Raw genomic sequence first — 21,167 nt, 5'->3', positions numbered from 1 at the left:
GTTTGCTTTTAGCAAATCAGGGCTCGCTCAAAAGGCACACTTTTGAAAGGGACACAAAAGGGACAAAACACGGGAATACCGCCCCAGAACGCTCGTCATGTCTGTTCTTCTGTCGTGTGTGTTTTCCACGCACTTTTCAAAGAAGCGTTAATAAACTCGCCAGCAGCAAGTTTCATTAAGCTATCGTTTCATTTACATGACAAGGCGTTGTGCTGCTGAGCGCGACGACGCGGGTTCGATTCCCGGCCGCGGCGGCCGCTTTTCTGGTGGAGGCAAAAAGCAAAAGCACCCGTGTGTTCTAAGTTTCGGCGAACGCTGAATATCTCCGGGTGATCAAAATTATTCCGTAGCCCTCTACTACGGCGCACCTCATCGCCTGCGCTGCATCGGCGCGTTAAACCCTACAATCAGTGGTCGCAGGTTCTATTCCGGGCCGCTGCGGCCGCTTTTCTGATGGAGGCGAAAAGCAAAAACGCCCGTGTGTGCGAGATTACGGCGCACGTTAACGATTCCCAGGTCGTCAAATTAATCCGGAGCCCTCCACTATGGCGCGTCTCATCACCTGAGTTGCGTCGGTGCGCTAAACCCTACAATCAATCAATTCATTTACGTGAGAAGGGAAGTAATAAAGTCGGAGATATGGCACGCTTCGAATTATCTCAGCATTTGAAACCGCGCGAACGCTTGCACGCCATTTCTATTTACTCGACCGAAGACTTCTATTGTTATGGTAATACGCCCAAAGAAAAGACACCGGTTTAAAAATATTTGTATCTCTCTCAGCAACCGGAGCCTTGTCAATGTTAAACATGTGCGATGTAGATGTCAGCATTCCTTCTACATCATCCGCTGTACAGCAGGATCTAGAAACACAGCAACTAATCTATCTAATCTAAACTAATATCGTCCTCTCGGCGAATAATCAGAAACTAAGCGGCTACAAACATTTTTACTGGGACATCCTCCGCTCTACATATCGCTAGCAAGGGATAGACAGTATACGCGTGCGCTGAGACTTGACACTACTGTGAAGCACTTCACTAAACGCTGTTGCAATTCTCCGGTTCAGAAATTTAATTCGCCAAGTGAAAACGCTTCGGCAAAATTACGTTATGGCCATCGTACAGACTGTACAGCCACCCAAACTTTTAATAATGTAGTGGGAACGACGACCGATCGGCATGTCAGAACCTTATCACGGTGTTCAGCAGCGAAATAGGCGAGAGTACTCGCACGCGCATAGGGCCATCTGCTGCGTCAGTGTCGTCTGCTACGCTGTTTCCTTGAGAGTGGTACACCCCCTGTCAATGCATCTAAATGACTTTGTTCACGAGAAACCATTGGTTATTTGAAGCGCATGCGCATATCAAATGCGCGTTTGGTTTTTCTTTCGGATCACTTGCCCCGCACAGCGTGAGGAACGCAACTGGAAAGAAATAATAGTAGAACAGGGCGGTTTTTAAATGCAGAGCATTTCTTTAACTCACGATGTCACCCGTTCTAGGCGTCCGTAGTAGTCCTCATCGCTCGCAGGTGCGCCCTCTCCCCCGCTCCTCCTCGCCTACTCTCCGCTCGCATCGCGCGCTCTCAACAACAGGTCCGCACCCCTCCTCCTACACTATATAAAAAAAATAATACTTACCGGCTTCTGGTTTCGATCCCACGACCCTGCGGGCGGAACGCAACGTACATGGTGCTCTACCCACTGCGCCACAAAGCCGACACAGAATGGAAGGCTACGAACGCGCCTTATATCCTTGACTCATTCAAACTACGTCAAGAAGCTGCTGATACAACGCATTCACTACCTGTGGGCGGAACGCGAGGTACATGGTGCTCTTCCCACTGCGCCACAAAATCGACACAGAATGAAAGGCTACGAACGCGCCTTATATCCTTGACTCATTCAAACTACGTCAAGAAGCTGCTGATACAACGCATTCACTACCACCAACTCCCCAAACACTAAACGTTAACGCAATACACCCACCCCCTATGCGACGCATTTACTCGAGTCCCCCTCGCGGGGAGATGGGTCCTTTTTTTGGCCGGAATGGCCCCAGGCGGCTGCGCGATATAATGCGATAATACAAATGTGATAAAAATAAAATCTTGTGCCCCACGCTACTTATCTACCTTTGGCGGTAGCGAAACGGCCTTGCAAGGTAAGAAACATAGGGGGTGCGTTACCCTGAGGACAACAGCGGAGCAGACGACGCTCCACACAGCAGATAGTTCTATGCGCGTGCGCGTACTATCGCCTATTTCGCCGGTGAACACTGTGATCAGGCGCTGACATTCCGACCGGTCGTCGCTCCCGCTATATTATTAAAAATTTGGGAGGCTGTACGTCCCGAAAAGCAGTGGGTGATAACAGTGCGTGAAGTTGGTGAGCGGTGTTTCTTGCTCAGTCTCTTACGCCCGCTAACGATTATAGCTCACAAGAGCAGTGAGGATACTAGCGCGTGATGATGATGAACACGTGCCGTCATGCAGTCTCTTATTTATATTTTGGGTAAAATAAATATTACAACTGCCACTTTTGCCCCACGCTAGCCTTTTGTTCCCATTACATTTGCTTTCGAAGTGCCACTCTACACAGGACGCAACCCTTAATTACTGTTCACAATTGAGTCGTCTCTCGACCATGCGAAGTCGCCTACCTAGAATTTTCTGTTAATTGGAAGTCATTTTCCGGTTTCGGCAATTTTACGTGCAATTCAGTAGAAGAACGCGCCCGATAATTCGAAGCTAAAACCCAGTACATCGGCTAATCCGAAGTTATTTCGAATAAAAAGCATCGAGGTGAACGTCACCTCTCGCCAAAGTTGAAATTTTTTGACCTGCAGAACACCGCCCGATTTTGCACTGTGTCGGCGCCATCGCAACTCAGGCAGCGTAGGTAAAGCGAAAAAGCGGCAAAGCGGTAAACTCAGGAAAAGCGGCCGGTCAGCTGAGACTCAGGCCGGCGCACGCCTCTCTTTTTTTGCAGGTGCTTAACCTTCTTTGTTGCGCGCAGCTACGTGTGAGCAGATTGCGTGGTATGATCTTCAGCTTTTGACTTTAATGATAAGGGGAAACCGTGTCGCACGCTCGAACTGGCGATGAAAGCGGAGATTCCGAAAAAAATGGTGCGCCCCTCAGTCTAACGACGACAGTGTGGTTGAACGTGAAGCTTTCCCGTGATGGATTTTTTGGTTAGCCAATCCCAAACTGCGAGTTTTTGGTCTTCAGTAGAGAGAGAGAGAGAGAGAGAGAGAGAGAGAGAGAGAGAGAGAGAGAGAGAGAGAGAGAGAGAGAGAGACAAAAGTTAATGAACACTGAAGAGGTTAGCCGCACAAACGGCGGGGCTTGCTACTTCAGATGGGGGTGAACCGAAAAAAAAAAAGAACAAAAGTGGAAGAAGTACGGAGCAACAATGAGCGAGAAGAAAGTAGACAGTTCGGAACATAGAGAAAATTTACAGCACTAGAGGGGAAAAAAATCTCAGGATCCCGAGGTTAAAGAACCTCGGTTAATCCCGAGTCAGACAAAAAAGTTAAGAGAGCCTTTGTCCCTCACGCCGCGTCAGCGTGATTTTGCCACGGACCAAGAAAGTGATCCAGCTCTAAAGAGTTTCCGCATAACTGTCGCGCAAGAGTTCTTGTCGCTGTTTCGCGATGAGTTGTATGGTGCGAGCAGTAACACAAGACATGCCGTATGTCTTCTCTCACAGAGAGTACAGAGCACAGCGGCGAGTCCGCCCAGTGCGCTCTTCAAAAGGTACGCAACAATTCTCTAGGACACTCACATCAACTCTCGGGTGTGCACAAAGAAGGCCTAAAGTTTGGGTTTGGGATGTACGGCGCGAATCGGTGCCTGCTGCTTGGTTTTAGCATAGAGTTTCATACTAATATACACTAGAAGGAAATGTGGCGCCACCGTCTAGGGGAGCCGCGCTTCGGCGAGCGTGCCGTCATGTACCGGGCAGACACGTTCCACTTGTCCTTGGCATGGCTCACGAACAGGCTGAAAAGTTGGCTTTGGCTGCAAAAATGCAGCAATATTACTGCAGAAAATTAATCGGATTTGTTCTGTTATTATAAAATAAAAGCTCCATAAAGATTAATTTGCCAGGGATCATTTAGAAGCTTCATGGAAGATGAACAGAAAAACAATGTTACCCCTTTTGGCTTCAAGACGAAAAAGAAGCCATGTGGCTAACCAAGCCAAGGAGGCGAGGAACGTAGCTAGCTGCAATGGCGCCGCCCACGGCGGCACGCGAATGCAGCGCCAGATTTCCCTCTAGTATATATTAGTATGAAACTCTATGGGTTTTAGCTTCGACATTGTCGAAATGGAGCAACCGGACAGACGCCGGCTTCATAATGCGAGGAAGCCAGTTTCGATTCCGGCCACGGTAAGCGTGTTTTTTCCACCATCATTCATCGTCATGATTGTCAGAGAAAGTTGGCTTTCCTGCAGGGCGTATTGACGCACAATGGCATCTGTGAGTACAATAAAGCTTCGCTTTAAAATCAGCGAAGGCGACGTGTTGCTCATTAGTGGCAATGCTGTCATTGCGATTTCCGTTTAATTGATAGCTTGGTCAGATCTAAGTTTTTCTCGGTTCCTCTGGGTCAACGGGGGGTCTTCAGAAGGGAAAAGGTATGGACGTGTTGGTTCATAGTCACGCAGAAAACAAGCGCTATTTAAAAAACGCAGGACGAAGTGTGACGGGACAAGCGCTAACGCCTCGTCCTGCGTTTTTTAAATAGCGCTTGTTTTCTGTGTGTCAACGGGGGTCGACTGTAGTTCGTTCAAAAAGGCCTTCTCTGAACTCTCTGCTTGATTCCAAGCATTTTATTGCCTGTGTCATCGAGTCACATCTCAAACTTAGTTTTATTCGAGTCGCGTGCGCTGTGAGTTCACTTTGTTATGAATGCCATTTCATTAGGCCCTAAAAAACGCTGTTCACACAACGTAAGTCGCCTCATCACGCAGGTCTGTTAAAAAATTCTCCAAGAGGTACTCATTATGGGATGGGTCTGTCTCGGTCGTGAAGTGGATAACGGTCTTCGTTATCCGTAAGATAGCCTACAGTCGGGCGTTGTAAACATCTTGTGAAATGCACATTGCCAATGTCCGCCACGTGCCCGGTTTGAAGATGTACATCGAGTCCTTGCAAACAAGCGGTCGGCCAGGCTTGTCGGTTCGTAAACTTCCTGGCGTACGGCTGCGTTTTTCAAGGGCTATGCAAATCATAGTTCTTTTATCTCGACTCGGGGTGTTTTCCAGCCTTTAGGAAGAAGGTTTATTTCTGTTTTAGGTCCTCTTTGACGACCTTACAGATTGAAGATATTTTGTTTCCACACCAGTGATGCCTATATTCACGCCGGCGTACGCCTCTCTCTCTTTTCAGGTCCTTAGCTCGACAGCAGCTCGACATAAAGCGGAAGTCATTCACGTTATTCTGCGGTTACAGACGTCATGCTTATCGGTCCTTATTAAATTCGTTTTCCTGTCACTAAAGAGCCTTCGGGATAATACGCATCAAATCATTCTGGGGACTCCAGAAATATATGAGAAGAGTTTTTGATGAGGTTGCGCACCACCATTGAAAAAAAATAAAGAATTAGGGTCGCGTTCTATCAGTTCTATCGGTGGCATTATGTTTAAAACAGACGGTCAGCAGGTTAGCGAAACAATTCAAACTTGCGTCGTTCTATGAACTTTTGGGTTACGGTGAGAATTGTCACTGAAAGCGTGCCCTGCAGCGCAAAGAAAATTCGGTTTATTTATTTATTTCATATTACCCCTAAAGGCCCTCAATGAGGGTATTACATAGGGGGGGGGGGGCATACACGCACTGAAACCACATGTTCAAAGCAGTATTAGACAAAATAGAAAAAAGTAGAAAAGAACAAGAAAACCTGGGTTTGAAAAAGAAGATAAAAATGAACGAGAAAAAAAAAAGAAAAAAAGAAAAGGAAAAGCAAATTTAATTCTACAAAATATGGCAGGAATACAATGTGTTAAAAATAATTTGAACGAATAAATGGATTGCGCTTGCGCAAGACGGTGACAAGGAAATTGCTCTACGGAATTAGTTAAGTACAGTTGAATACAGAAAACCGATGAAGGGCAAAAAAGAGAACAGCGATGCGTGCACAATATTGCATATCAAAAAACAGTACAATTCAAATCATCACGGTTGGCGAAGCAGTTCTTGAAATTTAGTAATGTCAGTTTCAGTTGCTATATGTGAGGGTAAATCGTTCCAGTCAGATATGGTGCGGGGCAGGAATGAGTGTGCATACAAGGATGAGTGACACAGTGGGCGCTTAACTTTGTTGGGATGATCCCTGCGTGGAAAAATGGCTGATGGAGGCTGGAAAAAATCGCTGTGAAGTGTTGGGCGGAAGTAGATTTTATGGAAAAGGGACAGACGAGCATGAGCGCGACGAACGCATAACTTATCAAGTTCAGCTCGCTGTTTTAATGTTGTGACGCTTGAAAATGTAGAATAATCAGAAAAGATGAAGCGAGCAGCACGGTTCGGTAATGACTCGAGGTTATTTGTAAGGTATGATTGATGAGGATCCCAGATTGCAGAGGCATATTCTATTTTTGGACGAATAAGGGTGACATATGCAAGTCTTTTTACATGAGATGGGGCTTGTTTTAGATTACGCCTGAGTAGTCCTAAAGAGCGGTTTGCTGAGGCAAGGATAACGTTAATATGGTGGTGCCATGTTAAACCATTGCTGAAGTGAAGACCAAGGTATTTATACGCGTTCGTTACTTCTATTGCATTTTGACTTATAGTATAAGAAGTTGCAAAAGGGGGGGTTCCACCTGAAAACGACATTTGCTTTGTTTTGGATAAATTAAGGGGCATCAACCATCTTAAGCACCAAGAGTTAATAGTATCCAGGTCAGATTGGAGACTGCAACGGTCGGAATCAGAAGAAATGGTACGGTAAATTACAAGGTCATCAGCAAATAGGCGAACACGGGATGATACACACGAGGGAAGGTCGTTAATGTAAACTAGAAAAAGTAATGGGCCTAATACGCTACCTTGAGGGACCCCTGATGTTACATGAGCGAAAGCAGATGAGTGATTGTTGACAAATGTAAACTGAAGTCTAGAAGTGAGGAAATCTTTAATGCAAGCCAGAACGTCGGGATGTAGGTTAAATTTAGATAGCTTGAGGAGTAGTCTATGGTGAGGAACGCGATCAAAGGCTTTAGAAAAATCTAAGAACACTGCATCGACTTGCAACCCGGAGTCTACTGAAGTATATAAATCGTTAGTAAATCCGGCCAATTGGGTCTCGCACGAGTAACCTTTGCGGAAACCGTGTTGGAATTTAAAAATGGTGTTATGATCCTCCAGGTACTTAATAACTTGAGAATGTATGATATGCTCGATAATTTTACAAATGGTGCTAGTCAGAGAGATGGGTCGGTAGTTTAGTGGTGAAGAACGATCTCCGGATTTGAAGAAGGGTGCAATTTTCCCTATACGCCAGTCATACGGGACTGAACCCTCAGATAATGACTGAGTGAAAAGTGCTGCTAGTACTGGAGCAATGCTTAAGGAAGTATTTTTAGTAGTGTATTGTTAATGCCCATATGATCACATGTTGATGAAATTTTAAGTTTATTGAGTAAAGATAAGATACCCCCCTCAGTAATGACGATTTCAGGCATCGTGACCTCCATGAAAGCAGATGTGATCGGTAATGAAGTAACGTCTCCGCAAGTAAAAACCGACGAAAATGAGTTGTTGAGTATCTGCGCGCATTCACATTCCGGAACAGTTTGGCCGTTATGATCTACAATTATTATGTCAGGGTAGCTTTTAGGATTAATTACGCGCCAGAATTTCCGAGGGTTGTTAGTTATCATAGATGTTAGGTCGTGAGAGTAGAAATTGCGACGAGTAGATTTAATAAGTGATTGGTACTGCTTGTCACACTGTTTATAGCGCAGCCAAGAACCCGAGTGTCTGTTTTTATCTGCTTGCCTGAAAAGGCGCTTTTTTTTATTGTTTAAGCGGCGCAGTGCGCGGGTAAACCAAGGCACTGCGCAACTGTTTTTAATGGTTAAGACCAGAATGCAGGACTCAGTCACATTGAGAAATGTTTTTTTTTTTTTTTAAATGAGCCAATTTTCTTCGGTGGAGCGTGAGTGGTAAGTATTCAAGAACTGGTCGGAGAAATGAGACAGTTGAGTATTCATGGCATCAAAATCGGCTCTGGCGTAGCACCTGATTTTTTTGCTGGTGGTTTTTGTGGAATTCAAGGGACGAGTAATGCTACCAGTTATAATGGAATGATCCGAGTGGCCGTCTAAGATAGTAATATTGGAACAAAGGTCGGGATGGTTGGTAAGTATTAAGTCAAGGATATTTGCAGACGTCGCTGTGCAACGAGTTGGGGAGTTAATTAATTGAGTTAACGAGAAGTCAAGGCAGGTCTGAAGAAAAGCGTTTGCCTCGATTTCATTGGATGCTACGGATAGTGAAGGCCAGTTAATGCTCGGGAAATTGAAATCGCCAAAAATTAATAACACTGAATTAGGAAAACGCATGGTAGTTTCATCGAGGATTTTACGAAATTGGGAGTTCGGCGCGCACAATACTAACCAGTTCCCATTGATTTTACTTTTTAAGCGCGGGGAACTTTAGGGGCCGGGCTTGTCGTCGTAGCACGTCCGCGGTCACGGTGTCACGTAGCGTCACGCACACAAAACCGCGCTTCAGAACGGTACCCGCTTGTGCATGGATTCAGCATCCGGCCAAAAGATAAGAGGATGCTTGAAGAATGAGTTCGTATAGGCAGAGCCGCTCAAACTCTTGGAACCGCAGGCACTGGTCATGCATGTCCCTATTATTTAGTGCAAGGAAAATTGCAGGTAGAATACAGGCAAAATATGTGTACTAAACCGGCAGTCTCTGCGTTCAAGTAGTTAGGAATGCTTGCTGGGTTGGTTTTTAATATAGTAAGCGAAAAAAAGCGGACGGAGGAAAAAAACTAAGCGTTCAAAATGGTGCAGAAAGGCTCCAGCATCTGCCAGATGAAAGCAAGCCCAAAAAGAACAGAACTCCCGCTCGTGCTACCCCAGGTGGAGCCAGAACAAAAGGATAAAGAAGAGGATGCGAGCTGTCCCAGGAGAAGCCACGTGAGCACTGTGAAGGCGGGAAACTTGAATTGCATTGAACAAATCTCTGTTAAATTCATCAAGACAGAAACAAGACAGGGAGAGAAAAAGCGGGACGGGTGGTGGTAGCAAAGAGGAGAGAATGGCGCCACCGCCCCTCTGGCCAATCACTGCTCAGCACTTGACATCATTCACGTTGAGTGTAACTGCTTTACTTTTTAACTTCCTGTTCCGTATAAGCACCTTAGAAGCAACACTTATCGCCTAGACGTGATGGCGGGGCGGCACTGCGGGATTTGTCGTCGTAGAATATACCTCGTCCCATGCTATGAATCTCAAGAAAAAGCACTGATGGCGACCACAACTCTATCCCTTCTATTATTCGCTTTATTATTCATAATTTTTTCCTAAGCTTTCCTACTGCGCTTTCTTATGGGGCACAACTGCTACCCAGATCTAAAACAAATTGCTCTTGTTGCAGAAGAAGATATTACAAATATTCGAAAATTACTACGGCAGGCCTCAATACCCAGCTACACATGAACTCTTTCTAAAGCACTAACTCGTCAAGGCAAATCAAATATACTACTACGAATTTCTTCAGTACACTAGGTACAACAATTTATCTAATACTTCCAACCCTGTAACTACCACACAACATACCTTTCGTAGTCGACATCGACCAATGCCTTCTACAAGAACCAAATATGGCCGGCAACATGCAGATTATCAAAATCCCCTCCTAACTGAACAAAGTTCAGAAACACATTAATTTTTACCAACGGTTGTCAGACACACAGATTAAAAATGTCCTGTTAGAGTAGTTATTTGCATGTACCTAAAATTTACCGAAGCATAAAATAAATTGCTGCTGCAAAATTGTAGATATCTATGCTGAAATACGTCCGTTTAGGGTGTATTTGGTTGTCCGTTCACTCGTTGCACTGCACGGAAAAACTCGCGAGTGCTATCATACTATATTCTGTAAAAAAATTCGTTCTGTATTCTTTTGTTTTGTGCAAAGAAGTCGCATATTAAGCGTTCAAGGAGCATGATTGCATGATGCATTCTCTGCAGTTTTCTTTTTCTTTTTTCTATTGTTTTTGTTTTTGTACACTCGACTGCAAGTGTGCAAGATAATATACTGTGCCCGCATGCTACCTGCCCCAGGAGCAGGGGTCCTAGTCAGGCTCCAAGCCCTTAGCCTCTCCTCCCCTTTATGTACGAAAAGAAACAATAAAGAAAGAAAGAAAGGAAGGAAGGAAGAAAGGAAAGAAGGAAGTAGGGAAGGAAGAAAGAAAGAAAGAAAGAAAGAAAGAAAGAAAGAAACAAACAAACAAACAAACAAACAAACAAACAAACAAACAAACAAACAAACAAACAAACAAAGAAAGAAAGAAAGAAAGAAACACAGACATAGCAGGCGCCAACTTCCCACTAATTTTACAGCGTTTTACCCGGGCTTATAATCCGTGCGATTATGTAGGAATTGAGAATGTAGACACTATAGGGGCTTACAAATTACACACATGATTTCACGTTTGTACGAAAAAGTTAACAGATGCTTGCAGGACTTCCTCCAGAAAGCCTGTTTTAGTAGCGCCCATTACGTAGCCCAGAGCGCCGCCTATTCTAACGATTGCTGTGCTTTTATTGTGATTTTCCTAAAAGTACTGGCCAATGCGCCTATTGCTGCCACTCAAAAGGAAACTACTATAGTAGCCGCGATATGGGGTCAATAACGTCGCTCAAGCCCGCAAACTATTCGAGTTTTGAGACAGAGACGAGGCAAATGTTCTGAGCCAGTATATAAGATATCTGCTGGGTGGAGATACTTCATGGTAAGCTCGTCTAAGTACTGGACAAGCTTGGTGACTTCATGCTAAATGTGTTCTAGATTTTGAGGAAGTTGAAAAAAGCGTTTCGCAAAAGACACTGCGGACGCTCGTCACCGTTGTTCTCCATACCCAGGGACCGACCCACATCATCCTGGACTCCACCTTCCTTCAACCAGTTCTGTAACCCGCCTGCCTTCCTAAACCGTTTCCAAACGGCTTCCGCTGAGAAACAAGTGAACGTAAACGTTTCAAACACAATCAACCGAAATGCATTGCAAAACACGTTCAACAAAGCATTGTAATGTAGGATTGAGTCAGCGGCCGTACTGAGAGCGGCAATTCAAGAACTGACATTTTTTCTCCTGTATTCTTTGGTGTATCGTGAACTATCGCGAGAAGGAGGAAGATCAAAGTTTATTCATGTAGAAACTACACTAAAATTGCGTCAGCCCTTTTTCCCCCGCCTTGGGAGGTCTCATTTGCCCATGTCTCTCTTGCCCTTGGGCAACGGCAGTCAGATGAGCCCTATTAACTAAAAAAAAACATTTTTATACGGTAATGGGCTCAGCATATTTCTAGCAAAAAGCCCCTTTTAATGTGCTAAGGGAACAAAATAACGCTCTAGTACACGTGATGTACACGTGATGTGGCCGTGATGTGGCCGTTGTGAGCTTTTCAAGCTGTCCACGTGCGCGCCCTTCACTTCCCCGGAAGCTGTAAAAATCATTTCTTTAGTGTTCTGTCTTTCCGCCAGTTCTCATATAAATTCATGCAAAGCACATAGTTAGATACTCTTTGGAGTATTAGATGTCCGACCAAATAACCACTGAAGATGCGTTGAGGCATCCCGAACGGAAGGAGTGGAACGTCTTTATGGTAATAAGGACATTTCAGAGGAGCAGTCGAGAACTATAGATGTAATCTTCTGTAATTTACCCCAGTCGCGTACAATGAGTTTTAAGTACAAAGTACTTTAGGCGCCCGCCTTGTCGTCCTAGCTCGCTCGCTGGAACCAAGCATATCGCCACGGCGTTACGGTGTAGACTTTCACGGGCCCTTCCCCGCGGCGTAACCTAATGGCTTCGAAAGCTATGCGACTATGCCAGGATATACGTAGCGTGAGCCAAGGTTCAGCTGGTTATTCTTAGGTTTCCTGGTTGACTAGGATTAGCTGATTATCATGCTTGCTGCTCTTATTATCCAATCCAAATCCAATCCAATCCAATCCAAAACCATTCCAATCCAATCCAAACCAAGCCAAGCCAAGCCAAGCCAATCCAATGCAATTTAATCTAATCCTCGCGCTTGCGCTGCACGGTTCTCCAGGAGCTACTCGAAACTGGTCAACCTCGGCCAATGTAACCAATCCAATCAAATCAAATCCAAGTAACGCGGTTGTTCGCGGCGTACCCCAGAGGCTTCGAAAGCAAAGCGGTTTATATAGTCAGTCATAATCGTTCGAAACTCGTGAAACGCTGGCGCTTGTCATACATCTTCCCGTTGTTTAGCGAAAAGAAAACTCCAGGAACATATGAGGCAAAATACACGTAATAACTGACAGCGCACCCGTTCATTTAGGTAAGGACGCCCGTTTGGTTTGATTTTTACACAAAATGTGGCAGTGCAACGCCGGCACCTGCGGGGAGAAAAGCACAAAGAGCCCAGAACTCGCGCTGGCTCAGCTTCAGGCAGGGGGCGCGCGAGCACAGCGAAGGCGGGAAATTTGAATTTCACGGGGTGGTAGCACTAAGCGGATAACGGCGGTGCAGCCCATTATGGCGAACATCTGCTCTGTACTTCCGACAGCTTTCACATTGAGTAGAACGGCTTTTATTTTTCCTGTCATCTCGGGAGTCCCCGGAGTAGTGTTTCGGGTTTATTGATTTTTATGTACATTAACAATATCATTACCACCATCATCATAATCATCATCAGCCTAGTTAGGTCCACTGAAGGGCGAAAGTCTCTCCCATTGACCCACAGCCGCTCCTGTCCTGCGCTGTTCGAATCCACAGTGTACTCCCGAAGTGCAGTATTTCATCCCTCCATCGTGTTATTGGCCTTCCCCTTCTTCTAGATCCATCCGGTGGTATACACTTTGTTACCCTAATTGTCCACAGGTTGTCGCTTCGTCTCACTACATGGCCAGCCCAAGTCCATTTCTGTGTATTCATTTGAACTGTGATATCGACAACTCTAACAAGGTTTCTGATCCACGTAGCTCGTTTCCGGTCCGTGAGCGTTACTCCTAACATTATTCGCTCAATGGCCTGTTTAGCTGACCTGTGTTCGCTCTCTAGTTGTTTAGTAAGGCGTCAAGTTTCTGCTCCGTATGTCCTCACCGGCAGTATGCACTGGTTATAGATTTTTCTTTTGAGTAATAGAGGTAGCTTACTTTTCATTATTTGGGAGTGCATGCCGAGTACTCCTCAACCCATGCCTGTTCTGCGCCGGATTCCTCTCTCGTGGTAGGGAACATCACGTGGTTATATTCTTTTATTTCTTCTAGCGTTTCGTATCCTAAGCTGAAGGGGTCGTTATTGGCATGCTTTTTCCTCATTACCTGAGATTGATTCACATGAATATTTAGCCCCACGGCAGTGCTTTCTGATTGTAGTTTCTCAAGCACTGTTTGCATGCGTTCTGCAGTCTCACTCAGCAAGACTATGTCGTCTGCAAACCTCAAATGGCTTGAGCATTCCCAGTTTATCCTTAATCCCATGTTTTCCCAATCAAGCTTCCTAAATACCCTCCATACATGCTGTGAATACTTTTGGAGGGATGGTATCTACCTGTCTCACTCCCTTTCGACATGGTAAGTGTAATTGACTCTAATTTCCAGATTCGATTGTTTGCCGACGACTGTGTACTGTTTCGTGAAGTCACAGGTATTAATGATCAGAATGAAGTCAACAATAATATTCACAACGCGCCTAAACAGTGTTTAGAATAGGGGATGGAATTCAACTTGAAAAAAGTGCATATCTTTGTGTGACACGAAACAAAAACCACCATGAACACGCGTATAAACTAGGATCGTCTTCACTTAAGCACGTTTACAGCCTTACGCGGGCGTTACACTCACAAACAACTTATCGTGGAACTTGCACATAGATAATATTTCCTCGCCTGCCTTCCGCAAAATGTTTTTTCAAGATACAAACAACGAAATGTTTCTCTAAACGTAAGGATTATTAGTTACTTTCTCTTCATTGAGGCCGATTTTGGAACATGCAAACATTGTGTGGGAGCCCATACCCAACAAAAATGTGGGACCCAATACCAAACAAAACGTTACAAAATTTGAGAGGATTCAACGCAAGGCCATTCGGCTTACCTATTCCAAGTTTTCACGGACAGACTCCCCTTACTGCCTAATGCTAGCTAATAATATTTCTTCCTTTGAGGAACCGCGGACGATGTCCCGCTTTCATTTCCTGCCTTTTTCATGTAACCGCAAACTTTCCCGTGATCCCACCACATTTCTTGCCCACTTAATGAAAAGACCCACAACACATCACTTACTGTTACAAAATGTGATATTGTGTTACAAACGCAATAACTCCGTACATCGCGAGAACAGACACATTGAAATTTTCATTTTTCCCGGGCACTATGTGCAACTAGAACGTAATTACTGAATCACATACTTCCAATATCGGGTAAAAGTGGTGAAAAATTTGAGCACGACTGGGACAACGGCAAGAGGAAACCAACGGGACATACGCTTTCTCTTATCGTTGTCCCAATCGCGCCATGATTTTATCACCATTATTCAGCAACTTATCCAACAACGTGTTTTCCGGAGTAACTGCGCATTATTTATTTTGTATGTATTAAGGAATTGTTCATTGAATCTTTCGCTGCCCTTCTGCTTGGACTGAATAATGGCAGGCAATACGTAATAAATTAAAAAAATACTAATTAAGCATAATAACTGCGAGCTTTACTGAAGGCCAAGTTTTCAGAATACGTATTGGAAGAGCTCGAGGATTCAGCTTACGTCACGCTCAGGGTGATCCTACAACTTTCTACCCGGCTTTTTTTTTGTAATTTTTCGCAGACTCTGAAAAAACCAGCTACCAGTTGGCCTGCTTCCCGCGTATGTCGGTAAAGTGAAGACGCACGAAGGAACGCCTTGACGCTCCATTGCATTACCAATAAGCTGAAATTAAATCTCCAGATAAGCTGCCGGAAACTGATCGAATGCCGAATCGGATGCGGTTGGCGAGCAGATGGAAAGACAAACATGCCGGCTCCTTTCGCATTCTTCGTCGAGTGGCCTCGGATCAATGCCAGTTGTACTTATGGTACCCGTGCACTGTTTTATCCAATGGAGTTCTGTCTTTTAGTTTCTTCCCGGTATATTGCATCTGGCGTCATAACCACCTTATGGCTAATTTGGAGCTCGGTGTATAAAAAATGCCAACGCCATCAAAAGAGAATAAACTGGCATTCTTTTTCGTAGCATTAAATCCTCATCACGTATTGAACAACCATCTGAAACGGAAGGCCCCGCAGTGACCTCTTCGTTCTCAAATAATGATTCCTCTCGTGTTTTCCTTCCCAAACTCATTCGAAGGGCTTAGCTTTTATGCAGATTTCGGTGCTGGCACCCATATATATACCCCAGCGCTTTGCCCAGATGTTCAGTCTGGCCGCCACGATTGTCGCTTTGTTAATATCCGTTCACTGCGACGTGCTTTCTCCTGTTTCTGGGACGGGTAATCCCAGCATCTCCGCTTATTTCAGTCTCTCTTCGGGCGCAGAATATTCTGGCTACGCACTTACTGTGTTTTTTTTTTACCCCTTAATTTCATCTGCAGGTGGAAACGTTCTACGCAGGCAGACCTTACATATCTTGCTGCTTCATTTTTTCTTCCAGTGGAAGTTAAGAAGTGTCGACATTGACCATGATATTCCAATGCCAACATCTGTGTTAGTGCAGAGAGCTGACCGTGAGATTAAGTGAGTATGTCGTGGAACCAGAAACACACTTTTCGAACACCAAAATATTATATTTACCCGTGTGCTATGTGACCTTTGTGTGCTATGTGATATATGTAGCTATGTGGTATACGACCATGTGCAAATTATAGGCATTTGCTACAGATAACAGCTATATTTAGCTATATGCTATTTAGCTATGCAACGAAAGCGCCTCTGTGTGATGTATGTAGCTATGTGCTATACTGCCATGTGCAAAATATAGGCATGGGGTAGAGTTAACACATAGCTGTGTTTAGCTACATACTATTTAACTATGCCACGAAGGCGTCTCTCCGGATCAAAATAAATAGGTTTTAACTCCTAACGTGTATTACCAGATATATTCACAGTCGTGGTCATGCCCTGGCGATTTTTTTTCTTTTTAACCCGTTAGTTCCTCCGCAAGATCAGGTTTCAATCGCAATCATACCATTGTAAAGTTCACATGACCGAGCAGATTGTTCAGTGTCCTGTAATTGTTAGCTTCCTGATGCTTTCGATGAGCGCATAAAGTGTGGATCACTGACCGAACCAATTGTAGATTTTTTTATGGCGATAGTATGCCAGTTGGCATAAATACAATGTCACAGGTATAGATTAACTCCAGTGTCGCGAAGAAACGCAAGGAGGGAGCGATGATGAAGTCCCCAAATCCACCGATGAAGGTCAGGTGGTCTGCCAGGGTGGAGGCCTGTGCCTCGGACGTGTCTTTTTCTCGCCGCCTTCAATTTTCTTGCCGCCGTCTACGGCAAATGTTCTGTGTCCGCATCTTCGGCAGTAGCGTGCAAAAGGGGCAGTTCTGTGCAAACGGGGCATGGTAACGGGGTGGCCACTCCCGGGTAACAGCGGGAAAGAGGGCTACACCAACACGAAGTCTTCGCAGCAAGACCTCCTCGCAGCGAGCGAGTCTGCTAGGGAGGTCCGTTCCACACGGTGGAATTAAAGCTCGTGTGGCGCGACGAAAATCTTTTCTTTAGAGAAACTGTTCTGGGGTGTCTAGTGTCAGTAAAGGCAATGGTCGTGAAACAAATGCAGTGTGTCAGGCACAATCTGCCGCAATGTGAGCGGGGAGAGTATTTCGCCGGACCCACGAGAGCCGCAGAGGGCAGGGGTACGTATCCAGTATGTCATGAATGTCCCTCGAGATAGGCGAGTTGTTATTTATTTGACGTAAATCATGTATGGCTGCCGTGAGTCTGCATAAATTTGTAAAGTAGTAACTCCAGGGGCTTGATGAAGAGCAAGCCGTCCCGGATGGCCATAAGGTCGGCCAGCATGGTAGATGAAGAGTTTGTCATTCAAGAGGGCTATAAGCGAAGGGTCGATGCAGGCATTGCAGTTTCGTCTATTTCTAGCCGACCTAGATTCCCGCTTAGGACGCCCTTTGGATGGGCATACCAACTTTCTTTCCCTCAATAACACCGAGAATATCATAATAAAAACAGTTAGCACTTATTCTTACCCTGTTATACATCGTTATCTTGCGGTCTCCTTTTCCACAGCGTTCAATTAGTTGTCGGTGCAAGTGATTATGTGTCAAAATATATAAAACACGTGCTACGTAATCTTATATATCTATCGCCAGCATGTAAGCTCCACTGTAGCTCGAGACTGCTGTCATTGTGAGTTGAGTCCGTTAATGTGCCATCATGAGTGCCTTGCGCACGCTACAAACGAGAAGTCAGTTCTTAGCTCAAACGTTCTGTATATTGTTCAGTGTATCCTGATGTAGCTGTTGTCGACGTTATTACGCATACTGCAGTATTTGTTTGGATTTTAAACCAGTTCTTGTCAGCCAGCCAAGAAGCAGGAGTATTGGCAGGTGGAATCATAATACAGTCAGTTCTATTTACTTCTTTTGGTAATCGGTGTCGGAATTGCAAAATCCGGAGAATAAACAGACAATCACTTTTACTAGTGTTGTATCTTTATTGCGGCTATCTTGACAAGCCTCAGCTTGTGCTATCACAAGTGCACCTCCCGTGCCAGCCATGTGAATAAATACAACGATGAGTACAGCTCAAAACAAACTCCTTCCATCATCTTCAATAAACTCTTAGATATGATAGGCGTATCCTGGTTCTCCGTATTTCTTTTACTAAACAACATTCACATATTTTGATTTATAGGTTTCAAAGTTCACCATAAGCACATAGAGAGATTCAGAAAGAAAAATGGAACATGCACAACCACTAAAGGTAGGTTTCTTGAAAGACGCCCTTCGCCTTCTGAGTAACTGCACGTAGCTGTCGTAACAGAATGGTCTGGATGAGATGTTCTGTTCGTAACAAAGAGCAAAAATGGGGTTGTAGATGGTCACACAAAAACGTCGCATTACAACTACACCCGTGTTACACCGCACATAAAAGAGACGTCATCAGAATGTCACGTTGTCGGCACAAAATACGAGCGAACATTGCGTCGGATTACGAAAGAACCACCAGAAAAATCGTACTCGACCCCACCCTGCCCTGTTCTCTTAACATCCTCCATCGCACTTTCACTCGCTTAGCAGGCAGTGATGACTTGTGAAAACAAACGTTATCAACGGGAAAGGTGGAGCTGTTTTACCGATTATTGGATATTCACATATTTCAGTGATGCTGCCATGCTTTCAAGAAGGCTTATAGCGACTTCAATGTGAAGCGGCTTTGGTGGGCAGAAGAGCAACCATTTTGGATCGCAACCTAAGACTCATTGTTGCCCGTGATGTAGCTAAACAAAAACGTCTGACGTTTCGAAAATTTTAGACAAAGATGCTTCGGATACGTCTTGACATCCCGGTTCAGTGTCTGCTTTGACAATCTCTTGTTACCAAGTAAATTACCCCCATACGGCTACACTTGGATAAGCGTCTTGCATCCGGCGATACTTTGAGACAGTATTAGAGGCATGGGCATACACTGTATCCGCTCCTCAATCCTTACTGAAAGGCTGTTAAAAAGCGGCTTCCTGGTTTTCTTATGCCCCGCTTGAACTACAGTGCAAGCTGCAAGAATCCAAGCCGCGACAGTACAGGCTTTTCCCAACCCGGACCTTACCTTCTAGTTTAAATATCGCTTACCCTCTACTTGGCTTGCTTAACCACTTGCGACTGCTGCACTGCGGGTGCTTGCGCGTAGGTGACTGTTCCCAGAGCCGGCTGGGCGTACGCGGCTGTTTGGTAGGTTAGCTGAGGTCTCGCCAAGGCAACAGTCCCCGGGAAAGGGGCGACAACCTGCCTGGCCAGCGAGTAAGGTGCACCAGCTACGGGTGCTCCGTAAGCCTGTACAAAAGGGGCCGGGTGCGCAAACTGCATCGCTACCGGAGCGGGGCCGTACACTGCTGGCGCCGGCGCCAGGGGCCTTTGGTACGTCAGTGCACCCCCGTACGGTGACACGGTTAACGGGACCTGCGGTGCGCCTTGTGCGTACGTTAGCAGAGGCCTTTGGTATGCAGGGGCAAGTGGTGCTGGGGCAAGTCCTGGTGCCAGTGGAGCCGGCTGCAGCGTCAAAGGAGGCTGATAGAGGGGCCTCATGTACGTGAACTGAACAGGAGCTGGAAGACCTACGGGTGCCCCCTGGTAGGCGTAGGCAGGCCTCTGGAACAGGTAGCTTGGCGCCGGAGGGTACGTGACAGCAGTAGGCCGAGAAACGGTGACAGTGCCAGGCGCTGCCGTTGCTACACCTGAAGCCGGAGCTCCCGGGACAGCGGCGCCGGCTGTGGTGACGGTCACGGTTTTGGTTTTGGCCGCGGGTGGTGCTGCGGATACCGTGGTCTTGGTGGCTGTGAAAGCCGCCGAAGGTGCCCCAGCTGGTACTCCCTGTCGAGTGAAGACGATTTGGGGTTGAGCGGCGTAGAAGGCGGGAGGTGGTGGCGGCGGCGCAGCCAGGACCAAGGGGCGTTGCAGGGTGACGGCCGGAGGACCGGCCTGGTAAGTGGTCACCGCACCTCCTGGCTGGGCGGCGGGGAGAACTGTCACTGGAGGTGGACGTGTGAGTCGTAGCCTGGAGGGCTTCTCCAGGATGGTGGGACGAGCAGCCTTCTGCGGGGCTTCCTCGGCTGCCGCGCCCTGCAGAGGCTCGTAGCTGGCGGCTCCCGGAACTCCCAGGTCACCACCGAAAACGTTGCCGTACCCGTTGAAGCCGTAGAAAGTGTCTTCCTCGGCAGCCATCGAGCTGGCGATGGCTACGAGCGTTAGCGCTAGCCTCTGAAAGAGAAAAGCATAAATCTAGGTTAACTGTTACTAGGACGTCCCGACCAGCTTTTTACGAAATAGGTCTAAAAGGGGGTGGGAACAAACGGTTTGCAGTATGTAGGTGACAAATAAACTTGCATTTTACCATTCCTTCTAACATTATTTACGCACTTATTAACAACCTGATAAACGTACAAAGGTTGCACCAATACCGCACAGTCGAATGTGAACTCTGTTAAGAAAGCCTAGTGTATGCACCAGCAATGAAACATTTTCAGGATGCATAGCATGCTTTGTTGTAGTGGAATCCATACTGTCCGCTGGATCATACGTTGCTTTATTATACGTCAGAAATGTTCCAGAATGTTGGGCTGGGACGCTGCCATGACAGCACTTAAGGCCCATCCTGAAAACTCCGCCATCGCGATCGTATAAATTCTGCGGATCTTTTAGCAGTAACAGTTTTCTGTCCTTCAGTGCCCGATCGGCTGCAGGAGCTGCTGAAAACAATACCGTCATCTTTAGCCTATAATTATGCCAAAGCCATAAATCAAATTTAGCATTCCGAATAGGCTGACATGCCAACAATAAACGAACAAGGTGATGACACATGCCCTGGACTCACCAGAATCATTGTCTCTTCTCACAGTGAAAGTTCCCGGGCTGGCGGAAAAGGAAAGTAGCCGTTCCAGAGACGACAAAAGAGACTCCCCTGTTAGCTCGCCGGTTCGCAATCCGAAACGGAACTGAAAAGTCGTTTGCTCCACTTGGCGCTTTTATAAACCGCGCAAGCCGCGCCCCGTCGTGTTGGCCCGGTAGCCGGCCGCTTCCGTTTGTTCCGCTTTTTTTGGCCATTCGGAGAGTGGTTTTTTCACGCGCTCGGGAAGAAACCGCTACTCGGGAGGGGGGTGGGTGGTCGTCCAGAAGCCAATGAACTCTTACGTTGCCTCCAGCGGAAAGAGTGAGCTCAAAGAGAGGAGGTCTTCGGTGTGCATCGCGTGAGAGCACGTCCG

General features: G+C 46.0%; 1 protein-coding gene across 1 annotated transcript; it reads right to left on the bottom strand.

Annotated features, from left to right (window-relative positions):
* Positions 1-19,044: 19,044 nt before the first annotated feature.
* LOC144139638 (uncharacterized) lies at positions 19,045-20,788 on the bottom strand. The gene is made up of 2 exons (XM_077671933.1): positions 20,780-20,788; positions 19,045-20,166 (listed from the first exon to the last, which is right to left on the bottom strand). Exons 1-2 carry the CDS (start codon positions 20,786-20,788, stop codon positions 19,045-19,047), a joined length of 1,131 nt encoding a protein of 376 aa, XP_077528059.1.
* Positions 20,789-21,167: the final 379 nt, after the last annotated feature.

Source organism: Haemaphysalis longicornis, unplaced genomic scaffold (assembly GCF_048455015.1).
Source record: "Haemaphysalis longicornis isolate Haplotype H1 unplaced genomic scaffold, Haemaphysalis longicornis Haplotype H1 scaffold_5, whole genome shotgun sequence".
Taxonomy (NCBI): domain Eukaryota; kingdom Metazoa; phylum Arthropoda; class Arachnida; order Ixodida; family Ixodidae; genus Haemaphysalis; species Haemaphysalis longicornis.
Note: the sequence above shows the minus strand (reverse complement) of the source record. Positions and strands in the feature narration are given on the sequence as shown.